The 19,535-nt window shown below is 31.2% G+C and overlaps 1 protein-coding gene across 1 annotated transcript in view; it reads right to left on the minus strand.

Annotated features, from left to right (window-relative positions):
* The window catches only part of LOC145292193 (cilia- and flagella-associated protein 65-like), a 2,765,874-nt gene that overhangs the window by 2,172,153 nt on the left and 574,186 nt on the right, over positions 1-19,535 (minus strand). The window contains exon 11 of the mRNA XM_080138498.1: positions 13,638-13,787. Within this exon, the coding sequence (XP_079994624.1) occupies positions 13,638-13,787 (150 nt within the window). The remainder of the gene's footprint in view (positions 1-13,637; positions 13,788-19,535) is intronic.

Here is a 19,535-nt window from a genome sequence, read left to right on the forward strand (position 1 = left end):
ATGAATCATTATGAATTTGAGAATAATATATTCTAAAAAATATGGTAACATGAGCTCATTTCTTCATAAATGTTAACATTTACGTGCATATATATATTATATATATATTATATATATAAAAGTTTTCTCAATTTATTTTATGAACTAATAATTTTGAATGATGGGATATATTTTTTATCACCCTATTAAGTAACAGGAGTGCATTATTATTTTTATCATTATTATTTTGTAGATTTTATTTAAGTTGTACACCTTACCAAACTAGCATCAGCCCTCAAAATTAAAACAAAACAAAAAAACTTGATGCAAAACATTTAAACGTGAAAAGAATTACTCTACATTAATTTTTTCAGTTATATTAAGTAATACAGTTTTTAAGGATCAGTGTACGTACATAAGCAGCAATAATGTGCATGTGCTTGGTAAAATCCTAAACTCTTGAGCTTATGAATTATGGAATATGTATTCTAAGAAACAGGTTGCATAACGTTGGCTTATTATAATCTTTTGAAATATATCAGGAGGGGGCACCTAAACCCTATTTTACCCCATGTAACCTTGTCCGGAAACCAACACACGTTGTATGCCTCAGTCACAAAGTGTATATAGAATAGAAAAATAATAGAAAAGAACTTCAACTCGCTTTTTCTTTGTAACAGCAACATTGATTTACTCATTGTTACGACCGTGTCTTCACTCGTGATCTCAAATGCTATTCATGCCTCTCACGAGATCTCAAATGTTATTTTATTCTGAGCTCCACGTCTCTTTCACGATCGTCCTGCTTTTTTTTATAATCTTTTTATCCTTTACCGATGATGTAATTTCGTATGCATTTGCATATAGCCGTCCACACTATGGTACATTCACAAAACACGCATAAAAAAACATTAAGATTTTAAAATAATGCAATATTTATCGCTTATACCCGTCGTATGGGTATTCTACTTGTTTATTATATAAAAATACAATGTCAATGTTTTAATTTCCTTTTTAGCGATAACCAACAAAGCTTTTATAGCAGAGGGTTGGATGCCTTGATCGATAAACTCTTACGATCCCTACTATATCATATAGCTGAGATTATTCAGGAAAAGTAAAGCGATTCATGCTCTTAAAGTTAATGTCTTTAACGGTTTAGTACTTCTATTTGTTTATTCTGCTGTTTAAAGATAAAAAAAAAGAATGTGTTTGCATTAGACAAAGAGTTTTATTTGTGAAGCAGCAAAGGAGAAAGAATGCAAGCACTAAAACAAAGATGAACAAATGAGCATTTATAGATGCTAATTATAAACGGAGTTTATTTTAATAGTGAAGCCGTTTAAAACCCAAATCCTGACAATAATACAATCTTTAAACAGCTTTTCTCCATGTTATTGATATTTAAACATCTTGTTACTGGGTTTATTTTCTATATATGCATTCATGTGGCTTTCAAAAAAATAGAGTACAGAATTTCACAATTCTTTCAATAAACCAGATGATATTATTATCTCAAGCTGCTTTACTGTTTATTGCTATTTTTGAAGGATTCTTTGTACAACAACATAATTCAATTTTTAAAATTCGAATTTTTTACAGAAATTGTTCCACAAATACTAAATACAGAGAAATGAAGAAAAACAACATAGATCGTCTTCAACAAGTCGATAATCGGATAAATATTTATTTCCAATAAAAATACAATTATAAAAATTGTATTTTTATTGGAAATAAATATTTATCCAATTATCGAGTTATTGAATTTTAACACATGTACGAAAAGGAGAGATCATGACAAACTAATCTTAACTACGTTAATCTAGCTAGTTCCTACTTCTTCAATCAGAATAACAAATCATACCTAATTAAAACCCATATTTTTAATAACATGCAAGATGGGGATAAGGGAAATACGAGGGGCGTGCAATAAGTAATTCCCCCTGACCCACTTCCCATAGCAGTAGAGCAATGAAACTTGGCCCAGTTATTAGTCTTTCTCTACATAGGAACCACCCAGAGTTATGCATTTCTCCCATCGTTTGATGCAGCTCTGGAGACCGTTTTTATAGAACACCCCAGGTTGGTCCTCCAACCACGATGTGATCAGAAATCAAGGCTGCATCATCTGGAAAACGCTTTTCTTTCAAAAACAACTTCATGGTTGGGAAGAGGTGAAAGTCAGAGGGTGCAAGGTCAGGAGATTAGGGAGGATGAGGAAGGCTTTCATAACCACACACCCGTGCTTCTGATCTGGTGACATGCGAGTTGTGGTTCGGAGCGTTGTCCTGCAGGAGGAGGGTCCCTTTCCTGATCTTGCCCTGCCTCTTGATTTTGATAGCTTCGCTTAATTTCCTCAAAAGTGAAGCATAATAGGCGCCTGTAATTGTGGTACCCTTTGCCAGGAAATCTGTCATCACTACTCCGTCCTAGTCCCAGAAGACTGTGAGCATGACCTTGCCAGCGGAGGGCTGCACCCTTGCCTTCTTTGGAGGTGGTGAGTCCAAGTGTTTCCACTGCATTGACTGGGCTTTGATCTCTGGATCATAGTAATGAACCCAGGTTTCATCCTGTGTAATCAGCCTTTTGAAAAACTTTGACTTATCTTCTTGGCACATCTCCAAATTCATCCTTGAGCACTAGACGCGTTCTCGCTTCTGGAATGGTGTGAGCAACATGGGAATCCATCTGGCAGACACCTTATGCATATGCAACTGGCCATGAATGATAGTTTCCACAGACCCTCTACTAATCTTGACATCTTGGGCTATTTAGCGAATAGTAATGCGCTGATCTTCCAAAATGGCAGCCTCAATTTGACGGAAGTGGGTCAGGGGCATTACTTATTGCACGCCCCTCGTAAAAAAATTTATCTACAAGATAAACATGAAGTATACAATGAAAAAATGGTGTTAGAAAAAGACCCCCCTATTATTTAATCGTCTTCAATAATTTGATAATCGGGTATTACCTCAAGAGAATGCTTGAAATATAATACCAACATCACATCTGGGTTTTGTTTTTAATATATGCATTGATATTACTTTTCAAGATATATAATAATGTGAATCAAAATATTTATTTAATGTCCGTTGTATATGCTTGCATATAATAGACGGCTTTAAGAAATTAACTTCCCAAATAATTTATCTTTGGCCAGATCTTAATTTATCCCATAGGTTCATTTTTTCTCACTTCATCTCATGTTTTTCTTAGACTCTATTTGTAAACTGGACCTTCCCCCTTAACTGTTATACATCTACTAAGTCAAAAACTCTCAGCTATTCTTTCAACGTGACTATATTATCGAGGTTTCCTGGTTTGCACACATCTTCTTGCGTAATCTTCATCTGAGATCATCTGATCCTGCTATCTCAACTGTTCTACATCTAACCCAAAAAATCTCATCCATTCTTTTAATGTGACTAAATCTAAATGTGACTGCATTTTTTTCTGCATACATCTTCTTATACCTTGCCTATTCATCCTTCTGTGGACTGTTATCCTCATCTTCATAGTTGTTGTTTCACTACGTTTCGACCAACTCATCCTCTTTCTTCAGGTGGCCTTTGGGACCTGTGGCGCAGTGGATAAAGGCGTTGAGTCTCTACAGTTCCAGATGAGACTTGTCTGAAGATAGTGGTTTCAATCATACCCAAGTAGGCCAGAGGATTAGTTGCCAAAACGTAGTGAGACAACAACTATGGAAGGCAGTAATTACTGGGGATACAGTTACAAGACTCAGTATTTCTATCCCACTACGGTTAATCACCTGAAGAAGGCCAGAGGATGAGTTGGCCGAAACGTAATGAAACAACAACAGCTATGAAGATGAGGATAACAATCCACAGAAGGAAAAATACACAAACTATGAAGCCTCATCTCAAAGGACTCCAAAAAATAAAAAAATAAATAAAATAATCTTCCTATACTAACTCGATTTAATTTTCCTCTGAGATCAATAGATTCAAGTCTTTAAGACTCATATTACACAATCTGTCCAAAAGAAAAATTATTATAAACATTTAAATTTTGTTTTAAATCGTTTTGGGAAATTCTTTCTTTTCGTATTTTCATATAGTATTTGAGCTCTGGACTCCGAAAATTATAAGATATATAAAGAGTTGAAATCATTTGGTTTGTTTCAGTCATAAAAGAAATGAAACACTGACATTTTTTTTTCTTCTTTAATTTTACATTAAAAGTGGTCTGTCTAGATTTTCATTTAGATTGGTGAGAATTGTTCACGTCTAAGTGAAAAGTAATGCAGCTGAAAAATGTCAACAAATGGAGTTAATAGAGTAAAAAATTAAGTTATACTGATTTCAACATATTTTACGTTTTAGCCTTTTTCACACTTTTTAACGTTCACACTAGTTCTGTTGTTGATTGCTATTAAACGACTTCTATCAAATTTAACAAAGTTAACGGTAGAATACAAAGCATTAACTCTTAACGTCCTTTACTGTCACATAGAAACTGCATTTACTTGAAATAATGTTCTCATTTTTAGCCTCCCCCGGAAACATATAGAATGATAAGCCTTTGTTTAGATTTAATGTTAAACTTTTTCAAAACTCCCAGATGCAATGGAAGAGAAATAAAATTTACCAGTCCCTGTGATATTTACATCCAGGTACTGATACTTATTTTAGTATCTTATCGTTTTCATGGTCTTAAAAACTCAAATAATTGAAAAAATTATTTTGTGTGCAAATGGCAATATAATATTAAAGAACAAAATTTTTCAAGTCATTCAATCAAGTTTTAAAAAAATCCATCTAAATGTAAACACATTATAAACATTTAAATGAAAAAAAAAACTGTTTCAAACAATTACTTACAAGATTAAGGTTTTGAACTTTGTAAGAGGAGGTTAAAAGCTAATAAACTTCATACAGATAATGATCTTCCAATTCATTTCAAATGTTAAATTCAAATTTATTTGGTACAAAAATATTATAGTGCAACAAGTTAGGTGGAAACTATTTACATCCAAATACAAGACCGCTTTAAACATGAATATAATAATCATTGTCATGATTTCCCCTGGCAGATTGTTTCATGGAATGGAAACAGAGAATGCTGCCTTTTTCATATTGTGCTGGAAGTGATAGTGAAACATCTTTTCTAGGTACCCGTGAAGGTTATGACTTGGGGCTGTGGTGTTAAAGCTCATCAAAAAATATATTTCTATCCCTGTTGATGATATTGTATACCAGAATCAAATCTTGCATCCGCCACTGCTTAAAAATAAGAATAGATTTAGTCTTTGTAGGTAAGTGTAGAATGCCCTATCACCATCCTATTTGCCAACTGTTGAATACACTTTAGGTGTACAATATCTTTTTGTAAATAACAATTTGTTTTTTAGATGGCATACTCAAGAATGGGCCATATCAGAGGCATAATGGATAGAAAGTATCTGCTGTTAGGTTGAGCAAGGATTTCCAGATCAGGTATAAAATACACATGGCACTGTTCGATATCTCTATAAAATGGCGCATAAAATGGCACATTGGTTTGAACGAATTGTCCACAATCATACCAAGGTCCTTTTCATTACCGATATTCCGTGGTTGAGGTGGAAAACCAATATAAAAATAAATGACCATTCTTTATAATACTACATTAGTGATCTTGACTTGTTGGTATTCACTCCGGATGAGCTGAGCCAACCTCTCCCATAGAACACACAGCATTCTAGATAAATGCAGACCACACAGCAACCAAAATAGTTATGGGCAGCGAGTCTCAAGATCAGTAGCAACCACTGTATATGTGTAGAATGGAGGTTCAACATCAGCTTTGACAGTGTGTAACCATGTCTTCAGCTGGTCTTCAAGCATCTTCACACATCTTGTAGTGGTTCTGGAGTTATTGCTCGCTGATGGAGTATTATTTTTATGTTTCATGTCATTTTGAAACAGAACATCTTTGAAAATGTCTGTTTTTGAGGATAACTCCAATTATTTGTTCGATGACAATATTATTTTTCATGTAAATTTACATCGAATTAAGAACAAAGTTTTTCTAGCCATGCTGTAAAGTTTCATAATCTGTCCAAGAGTAAAATCAACATAAATATATATATATATGTGCATTTATGAAGACTGATAGCAGCGCAGATTATCGGAATGGTGACAGGGATAATGAATAAAAACAAATCGAAGACAAAATTTGGAGTATTAATCTTCACAATAGTCTATTTTTCTTATGATATTTCAGCAGAGATCTTACCCTTTACAAAAACGACAAACGAAAATTCTATCTATCTAAAGCAAACTGGCCTGTGAAGGCATTTTCACTGACCCATGAACCTGATTACTAATAACTAATTTTAACATAAGAGACAAAGCTTTTGAATTCAACAAAGGCCCTTCTGTTCCTTTGATTCATCTAACCAAATTTGAATACAATTACTGCAAAAACATGATCAAAACTCAATCACTTCCATTTCTGCATAAAAAATGAAAAAATAAACATAAAAGAAAAAATGACAGCTGGTTTAACCGACTGATCAGTGACAGACATTAGGTGTGGACAGCTTCAAAGTAACAATGTTGTCTCAGTCGACTTTCTACTTCATTCAATAAACAACAACATATTCTATTGCTTATCCTTGTACTTAGGCTATGTAAACTGCTGGAATCTTTCAATTGGCTATGTTTTTATCTTTTCAATAACAGTTTCAAACATACACATTATAATTTCATCCATTTTACTGCAAGTAAATTTTTGGGACTGTAGTATTTTGACGTTTGTTGAAGAAAAGTAATTTTTTTAGGTATTTTAATTTTAGATTTTTTTTTTTTTGTTTTTCTAATCTTTCAATGTTTAATTAATATTTAGGTTGACAGGAATCTGCATTTGTGATTGTCCTTAATTCTTCATTAATGGCCTTCTTCCAATCGACGATTCATCATTATAACATAATCCGACCTGCAGGTTCAAATGAGTTGGCAAACGCTGATGCAAAGAAAAGAAACATCTAAAATATGTGCCTCTATAAGGATAAGAATAACAGAAAATATTAGTTCAATGTAATACATAAAGATATTTTAGTTTCTTCTAAATGTGATTAAGCTTTTAAATAAATATTTTATTAATTTATTTAAATATTAATTTTGGTTTTTATCCAGTTTTGCTCCAATTTTCAAAAATTATGATTAAATAAAAACCTTAATATGTACCTGTTAGGTAAAATAAAGGCTGTACACCAAAATTTACACAAATTAATCCAGTATATTTGTTTTTATGAGCAAATAAAACGATCGGTAAACGATTTCTAGCTCATTATATGCACCTTACTTGAATTAAAGTTTGAATTATATCTTTGGGCGTTGATCTTAATATAAGTACATATTGGATAACGAGATATTTCGCTGTTAAAATGTGTTTTTTTCTTGTTTTCAACAATACTTGATGAATTTGCATAATTTTGGCACACTGAGTTTTTTTTAATCTAACATGTAAGTACATAATACAATTTTCTGCCATTTTTTCTTTTTATGAGCATTCATATTATTTGAAGTCATCGAACTAGTGTTCTTACCTTAAGTGTTTTTTTTTACAACGTGTAGGCCGATGTAACCTCTAAGCTTCTTACAGTGAATCTTGTCAGACTCTTGAATTCAACAATATACACCTGAAGAAGGTCGTAGGTTACATCGATTGTAACGTTGTGAGAATAACACTCTAGATGAGAACAGTAGCCTGAAGAATACAAATAATATGAAAATTCAATCCTCATCTAAAAAATTCAGAAACGTTTTTACGGACAGTTTTAATATTAGGGTAAAACTAGATAAGTACCAATGTTTTTGTTTTACCTATATAAACAAAATATAAATATTTATTTGTTTTATCTACACAAACAAAATATAAATATTTATTTGTTTTACCTATATAAAAAAATATAAATATTTGTTTTGCCTATATAAACAAAATATAAATATTTGTTTTACCTATATAAACAAAATATAAATATTTATTTTACCTATATAAACAAAATATAAATATTTATTTATTTTACCTAAATAAACAAAATATAAATATTTATTTGTTTTATCTATATAAACAAAATATAAATATTTATTTGTTTTATCTATATAAACAAAATATAAATATTTATTTGTTTTATCTATATAAACAAAATATAAATATTTGTTTGTTTTATCTATATAAACAAAATATAAATATTTATTTGTTTTATCTATATAAACAAAATATAAATATTTATTTGTTTTATCTATATAAACAAAATATAAATATTTGTTTGTTTTATCTATATAAACAAAATATAAATATTTATTTGTTTTATCTATATAAATAAAATATAAATATTTGTTTGTTTTATCTATACAAACAAAATATAAATATTTGTTTTATCTATACAAACAAAATATAAATATTTGTTTTACCTATATAAACAAAATATAAATATTTGTTTTACCTATATAAACAAAATATAAATATTTGTTTTACCTATATAAACAAAATATAAATATTTATTTGTTTTATCTATATAAACAAAATATAAATATTTATTTGTTTTATCTATATAAACAAAATATAAATATTTATTTGTTTTACCTATATAAACAAAATATAAATATTTATTTGTTTTACCTATATAAACAAAATATAAATATTTATTTGTTTTATCTATATAAACAAAATATAAATATTTGTTTTATCTATATAAACAAAATATAAATATTTGTTTTATCTACATAAACAAAATATAAATATTTGTTTTATCTACATAAACAAAATATAAATATTTGTTTTATCTACATAAACAAAATATAAATATTTATTTGTTTTATCTACATAAACAAAATATAAATATTTATTTGTTTTATCTACATAAACAAAATATAAATATTTATTTGTTTTATCTACATAAACAAAATATAAATATTTATTTGTTTTATCTACATAAACAAAATATAAATATTTATTTGTTTTATCTACATAAACAAAATATAAATATTTGTTTGTTTTACCTATATAAAAAAATATAAATATTTGTTTTACCTATATAAACAAAATATAAATATTTGTTTTACCTATATAAACAAAATATAAATATTTGTTTTACCTATATAAAAAAAATATAAATATTTGTTTTATCTATATAAACAAAATATAAATATTTGTTTTACCTATATAAAATAAATATAAATATTTGTTTTATCTATATAAACAAAATATAAATATTTGTTTTACCTATATAAACAAAATATAAATATTTGTTTTACCTATATAAACAAAATATAAATATTTATTTGTTTTATCTATATAAACAAAATATAAATATTTGTTTTATCTATATAAACAAAATATAAATATTTATTTGTTTTATCTATATAAACAAAATATAAATATTTGTTTTACCTATATAAACAAAATATAAATATTTGTTTTACCTATATAAACAAAATATAGATATTTATTTGTTTCATCTATATAAACAAAATATAAATGTTTGTTTTATCTATATAAACAAAATATAAATATTTGTTTTACCTATATAAACAAAATATAAATATTTATTTGTTTTACCTATATAAACAAAATATAAATATTTAGATAAAAAAGTATTTTTTGGCAATTTGTTTTTGGTAATTCCTTACAATAATTGTGTTAATGTTTAAGAAGATCCACAAGATTTTTCATGTTTCCAAAGAGTTGAAAATGTCAGAAGCAGGAACTGATATCTATGACCAAGTAGCGTAGCAGGTCTTTGGGAATAATCCCCTGCTCAGGTGTTACTTATTAGCTCTAAACACACACACACCTACACCGGCCATGTTGAACATGCAATCTAGATGTCATCCACTAATGAAATCTGCGGAGAGAACAAAATGAAATCACTTCTAATGATTAGCAGGTGAAACCTATTTCCTACTTCATCATGACGCTGTCAGCAACTGACATGCTTCCCATTATGCCAGGCTGCATCTGCACTCTTGTCATTTTCGTATCAATCATTTACAACTTTATGGATCCAATTAACAGACGATGACCCCTGATAATTGAATACTTAACTTTTCGGTCATTTACATCTTTCTTCAATCAAATTCAAAATTCTTCATTATTACCAACAAGCTGGGTCAAATAAAATGAACAGAATGTTGAAAAACGGCTAACTTGTTTTCACCATGTGATTTTATTTATTTTGCAATAAATTAAAGTTTAATGCCGAATCCAATCATTTTGCGAATCTTGTTTATACGTTGAATTTGTTTATACGTTCAAATATTCAATCATAATGTTCACTAGTTCTCAGTAGCATATGTCATTGTTTATATCAGGTTTTATTTTATCTTATTTCCACAACATTTTATTTAACTCATAGACGAATCTCTGACAAATACTCTGGCGACTGAATCGAAAAGTGATTCTGCCGAACACTTAAAAGTAAATTTCTTCAATTGCTACCCTTTTTCTCGCTTTGCTTTGTTGGGATTTGCTTTCTTCATCACTTCCAAAAGCAAGTAAGTTTTCACATTAACCTATTAACTGAAAGCATTTTCAACAAATGAAAATCAAAGTAACAAGCCTAAAAATAATAAGCTGAAGTACACACAGAAACTCCTACAAAACAAATAGCCAAAAACTAGAGATAAATTGCACCAGCCGTCCATGCAATGAAGAACTGAAGAACTTCTGCTACCCCCTCCCCCTAATGCTTTTGACCGGGAAAGACTAACAGAAACTCCAATTAGTCACATAGAAATCTTCATTTCGTGCACATATTCCTACACACTAAAAAGTCAAGAAAACAGAAATTGGTATTCATTTATCCAGACTAACAGAACAAGACAAACCAACATGCATACACAATGCTACGCATATTACTTACATACACAGATTATTCCCACTATGAACATTTTGACATGCGACTACTAATTCACCTTCTTCACCAAACATGTATTCACATAAATGAACACTTACTAACTTTTCTATGCTTACAAAATTGTAGATATAAAAATGTTTTAGTATAAAATTTCGTTTTCTTAATTTTTCATTTACAAAAATTTGTTCGTTTTAGTTAGCACTTGCTAACTGGTGACCCTTCTATTCTCTCAATGTTTTATTTATTTCTTTTATATGCATGCTCGTATATAATTTATATTTTTTTTCTTTGTTATGAAATGACTTTTATACCTAATTTATATTAAATGTCAGTCTGATTTTTCAAATCTCCCAATCTGAAGCTAACTATCAGATGCAGTTTTGTCATATCCCCCAATGAATAGGGTTTATCCATTGATATTCTTAGTTTGGCCAAAAGCATTAATTCCTTCACCCTCAACTGGGCACTTTTCTACAGGAAGGGGTTCGCTTTTTTTTGCTGATATTTTTGAAAGTTATTTCCTCTTTTCGATTGTCTAGCCTTAATTTAAACCTATGTCACTTCTGATTTGGCGATAGACGCAACAGCAAAGACATCGCATTTCTTTTCACATTCTTTTCCTCCTTCGCGGTACGGATTCAAGCCTGCCTACTACCACTTTTTTTTTTTGCTTGACACACCTCCAAACACCCGAGCAACACCGGGCACCCAGGTAAGTCTATATATATATAAAGGGCAAAATGTGCGTGCATGTGTATTTGTGTATGTTTTGCAAAACATTTTGACAGAGGCGATGGATCCTCACAAGATCGGTATCATTTTAAAGTTCGACCCTTGGCCAAAAACATTAATTCCTTCACCCTCAGCTGCGCAGTTTTCAACAAAGAGAGGTCGGTTTCTTTTGCGTTGCCAGTTTTGCAAGTCATCGTATCGGTTGGATTAACTACGTCTAATTTCAACGTTCTGAACTTCCGGTCAGATTCATGAAGACATCAGCAAACACGTCACTTTTTTTTTTTCCTCCTTCGCACTACAGGTTTGAGCCTGCTGGCCTACTATCACTTTATTTTTTCTCTCTCCAACCAAACTGCCTACTGTTGTTACATCTGTCCCCCACCCCGCTACTACCATTTTTTTAAAATCTCTCCCTCCTGGGTTCCTTACTTGACCCAAGCAATGCTGGGGAACCCTGCTACTATGCCACTTTTATTTTTACACCTTTTAATTTCACTCCCCTCTTACTACACCTCCACACACCCGGGCAACGCCGGGTACCCCCGCTAGTCTGATAAGAAACCATAAAAAATGAATAATTAATTGATGTTCGTTTTTCAAAGAATATGCAAATTTATTTAGTCTCTCACATATCAATGACTGAAGTTCGTTTTAATAATTTTTAAATAGAAAAAGTAAACTTAATATCATTGACAGAGTGAGTGAAAAAATGCTCAACTTTATAGGTATATTGATTTCTTCCTTTATGATGATGTTTAAATAAAACGTGTTGGAGAAGCTACACTTTGAATCTTTACTTCACCAACCAATACTCGGAAGATTACTCAGTCAGCAAACGTATTTTTAAAATACATAAGAAAATACTTTGTAATATTTAATCAAACATTCTTGGTAATAATTTGCTGCCATTATATATATATATATATATAAATGTATATATAGTTTTTAAAATATAATTATCCACTGACACATGTTTCATTGTCTACGACTCATCAGAGTGGCTGAATCTATATATATATATATATATATATATATACTAACAGGCCACATTGCATTGCCTGGTCGTAAAATATGCATAAATATTATATTTTAATTCATACAGAAACCGAGACATATGCGTGAGAGTATTACGTTTTTTCTAAACAGTTCACTTTTTGTAAGTAAAAAAAAAAAAAAACTTGTGCTGAGATCGAAATCAAAACCTAAAGACAATGATACAAGTACGATATCCATTAGGCCAGCTTGACACAAGCTTTAAAAAGGGTTTTACAACCCATTTATTCTTAATATAAGGAATCTGTCACATAAACGATTCCTGATGCACATTCGTGAAAGAGTTGACAAACAGATAAAAATCTGATTACCCCCCCCACATACGAACTTTTCAATTTTGGTCCTTAGCAGCCCTTTTCCGGATGAAAAACGATTAAAATGTTTTCCATGTGTCCGATTACCCAACATACCAAATTTCAAGTCTGTAGATTAAAAATTCATTGAGTATATAGGTTGAGAATTGTCCTCACACATACATTCTCACTTTTATAGATAAATGTGTGTGTGTTTTATGTGCAAGTTGGTAATCTTTAGTTTGTGACTGATGCTTTACTTAAAAGTAAATCTTGGTGTGCCAAGTGATAAGTAATGAGTATTTTACACCCCGTTTTATGTAATACCAATAGAGAGAGGCAGCTGTCTAAAATTGGCACAAAGATTGAAAAGTGAACAAAAAGAAGAAATGCTGTAGCAATGTAGAAGAAAATGAAGCTAGAAAAGAGCAGAGATAGAAGATAGATCAAAACATAAGAAATGTCTTCAGAATTCAAAGAAAGATGCATTGTCAGTTGTAATGAAAAGATTGGCATCTGGTCAATACACTTCATCAGGGTTGCACTATATTTGTTCAACCGGCCTAACCCTAACAAGCAACGGAGACATTTGTTTCAATGGAAACCGTTCGCAACAATCGGCAAGGTCGAAATAGCAATGAATTCCTTTAGAACTCTCTCGGCGGAAAATCACATCTTTTCATTTTCTCCCATCCTGATACTTCACATACCTGATTATGGACAAGACAGGTGATACGCCGGTAATAATTCATTGCAAATGCTGGCTTGAATTTGATCGAGACTTGCTGTGAAAAATGAGGTTTCACTAATCCAGAAACAGAGCTTAATTTAAAGCAGCTGCTTTCAGTATCAATGACGAACTGAAAAGAGAAAACAAAAAAAATATATATATATTATATATACATATATAACAGAGCATCATAAAATGGCGGTTTGCATTTACAAGACTTTTTTCTTTTTGTTGGAATATATAAAAAAAAATCGAATAGAAATTCTAATTTAAAAGATCTATATTTTCCTTTTTGTCAGAACTTCAAAACCTCTAGGTTTCCTTATTTTATCTTTTAGTCCTCACTCTATAAGCGATGTTTCACTCTAGTTCTCGACTAATCCTGGGTTCATACAGATTTTCAGTATTCATTTTTGAAGACTTTTCAAGTGTTCATTTTTAAGGACTTTTCAAGACCTTCTCCAGACAAAAATTTGGTATATAAATAAAAGCAAAAACTTAGTAATTGACAACAAGAACAGACACTTTCATTTATCTTTTCATTTCATCAAGAAGTTTTAAAGTTCACACAATTATTTACACAGTTCTTTAAAATAACGTGCAACAAAACTGGTTAACTATTCACAGTTTTAGCTCACCACAACATTACTGTTTATTTTGTTATTCAGTGACCTTGAATGGTTTTCAGTCCATATTTACATTTCATGAACCACCTATATTTTCCGATTAAGCTCAATTAAATATTCTTGTTTTGCCAATTGTGAATTGGTCTACACTGCATTCGTTTTACTTTTGAATTTTACTTCTGCTACATCCGGGATATGGATAACATCCGATACTTTTGTGATAAATGGACGTAACTCTTGTATCGACAATACTGGAAATAATTATACAATGCAATTTTAGAAGAATGTATTCATTTTAATTTTACTTCTAATATTAAAAAAATATATTTTGATGGTATTTTAATTAATATTTAAAACCTATTTCAATTGTATTCATTTTTACTTTATTCTTAATATTCCAACACAAATTTTTACTGGACATAAAGAATACAATTTTTAAGCCCTTCTAAAGATTTTCCCCATATTTTCAAGGTTATCATTAGAAATAAGGCCCTTTCAAGCCAAAACTCAAAATGCAAAGCCTTTTCAAACCTGTGTGAATCCTGTAATCAACAACCCAATAATTAACCTCATTTTATATTCAAGCATATTTTACCAGTCACTTTGATCCTAGGAGAGACACTACCAAGTACCACAATTAGCAGCAGTTTATGTTCCTGGTAAAAAAATACAGAAGCGACAGCAGTAACTCTTCTGCTGACAATAACAACTAATGATCCAGATAATCATCGTTCAAGTTATGCAAACAAAGTCGTCATGTCAACTATGCTAACCAGGCAAATTAAGTAACTACATATACCATGTTGTTTTGATGAACTCGGAAATTTGCATGGCATTTTGACAGAACCCTCATGAATTAAATATACCGGGATCTGATTGAAATTCCATATATATTCCTGAGTTAGATGAAAAGAACGGTTGTGAGCTCAATTTGGGAGCTTTGGGGAGCACAGAGCCACCCTTAGTTGCCATTACTCCAAGTCCATTCCAACTCTGAATATTAGTATTTGTTATGATTGCATCGAGGAGTTAACTAGAATTCATTTTCAAAATACAAATCTACAAAAAAAATTAATCTAGACACCATTCATATGTGAAACACACGTTTACAGCATAAATACATATTTAATGATAGTAAAAACATCAAGCACAAAAGCTGTTTTAGGGTAAGCTTATATAACTATTTCAGGAATGATGGCATTACCCAAAGACTCTACATAGTTTCATTTAACACACGCAGTAGCGAATTGTGCCATTCATTTTGGTGTTCAGTTCAGCTCGGGATCATTCGCCAGCCAAGGTTCAGATCATCATATTCAGTCCAGGAGAAACTGGGTCATTTCGGTGGCCTTTTATCTGATGAGCTCAGACATTCGTTCTGGATAGTCCTAAGAGGTCGACCCTGCTAAGCCTTTCCTCCTGTCTTCCAGGTGGAGTAAGTTTATTGCTTAGCACCTGAGACGCCACGACCAGGGAATGCCAACAGGGCGCACCAGGCAATTTTTAAAAAGCCAGTGCTCTCCTTTAAAGGTGCTGGCTTGACTTTTCCCATCGTCTGACCTTGTGTCACATCATTTTGCCGTGGGGAGAAAAAGTAAATAAAAACGATTTGTGACTTATGGCCTCCAGATTTCTGCAAGGCTACAACAAAAGCCTTTACCAAAATTAATGGATTCGACATAAATAAAAGAGTTGATAAAACAAATTTAGAAATAATAAATCTAATAGATTCATCCAACGGGTATTATTATTGCATTAAGTTGCAGATGTGGTTTAGTATATAATTACTACATGAGATTAAATGTTTTAGGAACATCATTTGTTGTGAATAATTCCCTTAAAAATAAATAAAAGCAACAAGAAACCAAATGCTTCAATTCAGCAAAGATATTTTATCAGTATCAAAAACTAACATTTTTATATTCCTCTCATTTACAAATGAAAGATGCGACAAAGTGATTATTTCCAACATTGGACTGTATTCAAAATAGAAGAACTTATTATCATCTATTCCATACATGAAGCATTCTGTTTAAAACTATCAGCCTTTCTCAACTCAACTATGATCAGGCCTGCCCCAAACGTCTTAAAATCACCACACACACATTTTTATTAATTCATCCAAAAGCCCTGAGGTGTCTGCATGGTGATCGGTCAGCTGGCATTTTTCCTAACAATTACCATCATACAAAATTGGTTCTTAAATACCTTTTTCTACATTTCTACTGCTGACCCTTTAAGGTTCAAGTTCAGTTAATAATTAAATCATTTTACACAATGGTGACTGCCAAATGTGTAACCCTTCAAACCCACTGTCACCTTATATTTACATTGTTACTTTACTTGATTTTTGAGATAAGGATTGACTTCTTGTATTCTTTCATCTACTGTTCTCCTCTTGAGTGTTATTTTAATAAGGTTTCAGTTGATGTAACCTCCGACCATCTTCAGGTGTATCTTGTCGAACTTAATCTTTCTGTCAAACTCAGGAATCTTTTGAATGGAACCTGCAAGGATTCGTGATACAGTTGTTAAAGTACTCAGTAAAATTTGGTTGTAAACTTACACTCTTCTTGAGGTTGAAGGTTCAATCCTCAGTGTAGGTAACATTCAAAATTCAATGGTGAATTGCTTAGGACTTCTACAGTCATACCTAATGGAACAAGAACATGCTACTGCCATGGATTAAATAGGGGTTCTCTTCAAAATTCTGTACAGATTCCAGAGTTCGACAAGATATACTTGAAGAAGGTTGGAGTTAAATCGGCTGAAACGTTATGAAAATAACACTCCATATGAGAACAGTATTTCGAATAATCCAAATAATACGTTTATTTTTCATGTATATGTGTGTGTTTGAAGATTGAATTAAACAAGAAGGAAGAATTTAACACAAAATCTAATAATGATACTTTTCCATCAGATTGAATTTAGAGCCACCAGGAATAAAATCACTGGCAAGATAATATTCATATTGATCATCTTGAGTATAGAGTCATTCTGGTAATAGAAGAATGTAGTTTTTTCTAAGCTAAAAAAAAATAAAATAAAACAAAGAGAATGGGAACATAAATCAAGTCATAAAAGTTTTTGCAGGTAAATAATAAATCCAATCATGATGAGCAGAGTGTAATGGTCTTTTCGTGTCAAGATGGAAAGCTATGAATGAAGAATTCAAATAGATTCAATATATTTTATAAAGCAATGTTTCCATCTTATTGGTTTGTTCTTATCACGCATGGTTATAAATAGAATCGCCCAAATCTTTGTGGTCATACCCTTTTCTTAAGCCAAAAATATTACAACGGATTGTTTTAAAGTAAAAACATCTATTTGTAAAACATAGGTAACAAAAGATAATACAACATGGCCCCCAAAGTAAGACCCATGTGTGTTGTTTTTTAAGAAATCGCTGTAAACAAGATATGAAACCATTTGATTTAAGAAGCTAATTAGAACACTAGATGATTTTTACAAATACAGGAGATCCTTTATATTATTCAATCATATTTGGTACAAATAAACTTTAGCATATGTCTGACTTGTCCATCCTGGTTTAGTCATGAATATTTAACAATCTTTGTTTTACTGCTGTTAGGGATATAGGGTGACTTTTTAGTAATCGTCTCATCAGTAGGTGTTGTCTTGAGTGGGCTTAAACCCTCAGATTTTTAGCTGTAGGATTATTTCAACGATAAAACCAATTAAAACAATCAATGAACTGAAGAAATGCATCACAGCAAAAATCAGGGCAGAGCCAACAGAGGAATGTGTCAGAATTGTTGATAATTTTGCACACATTGTATCCAAGTGTGTTTATGATTGAACAATGATAAAACAAAGATTGTTGGGTATTCATAAGTGAAACTTTGTGGACAAGTCAGCTGTTTATTTGTATCAAAATACGGTTGGATTGCTCAATGGACCATGAATTTTTGTAATGATACCACCGGAAATATTTTTTGGAGGGGGGGGGTAATCATAATAAAAAAGGAAAAGTCTATCAGGCATGTGTATGCAGTGTGATGATTGAAATCTGGCCACTAAGGGTTGAGGATATGCGCTGCATGGAGAGAGATTATATATCAATAATATGATCGATATGTAATAAGTCTTAGAAAAGGTTTAACTTAACTGGTCTATATCTACTGACCCGATAACTCATCCATTCTTTCATGTGACCATACCATCGAAGTCTACTCTTCTGCACACATCTCTCCATACTATTCAGATTTAATCTTTCTCTGAGGTCATAAGAACTAAACATGTCTTTTAGGCTCACATTAAACATCTATCGTATCATTTTCATATCATTTCTCTCCATCGCACGTCAAAATAAACGGCAAGAAAGGAATGTGTCAGAATTTTTTTTTTAGATTGCATTCATGTTTATCATTGTTAGATGGATAGAATCTGACTGAGAAAGCAGCAATTTTCCCTCTTTTGTCAGAAACATGTCTCATAAAATATGAGGACTAAAGGAAAAAATAAAGGATATAAGAATTACAAGATTGCTGAAAATAAATCCAGGGTCAACTTACCAATCTTCTTATACGTGTTGATGTGAATACAGTGATCGTTGTGAAATATTGATAATAAACTAATTTACTGTGGAAAGAGATTACTCCTCACGAGGTGTCTCAGAACATGGATTGAATACAGGCACTTAGATAATATTTTTATTTTGTTTGTTTGTTTGTTTGCTTTTACACCATTTAAATTTATGCTTTCGTAAATTTTCATCTCAGCTCAATTCTGACTCAGTAAAAGTTGATTCAAGAGATTTTAATCCTTCTTGATTTTTTTGCAGCATGTCAACATTTTTAAAAAATTATTTAATGTCAAAGGACAATAACTATTGGTCTCCTATATAATATTTTCATTGCAGAAATTCCCATCTGGACCAAAAGTATGCTAGGTTTGTAACAACAGATGCCACAACGCCATATACAAATTTATTATGTCTAGACTATTAGCCACTATATTATGTAACTTTAGAACACCATTTTAGACACATTTAGTCGTTATAATAAAATCCCATATTTCATCCTAGGACCAACATCACAATCATCTTTAGAGGAAGTAGTTCCTATTTTTCCCCTCTAAATAACACGTCTTGCTACCACTCCCAGTCATCACCAGGATGTATTCTGCACTTTGGATGGATATGGAGTTTCACCTTTCGTAACTGGATCATAAACTCATTGACATAACATAATCTTTCCCTTTCCTGTTACAAAAATAATAAAGTC

The sequence above is a fragment of the Euprymna scolopes genome, chromosome 13 (assembly GCF_053919585.1).
Source record: "Euprymna scolopes isolate OS-2025 chromosome 13, ASM5391958v1, whole genome shotgun sequence".
In the NCBI taxonomy this organism is placed as follows: domain Eukaryota; kingdom Metazoa; phylum Mollusca; class Cephalopoda; order Sepiida; family Sepiolidae; genus Euprymna; species Euprymna scolopes.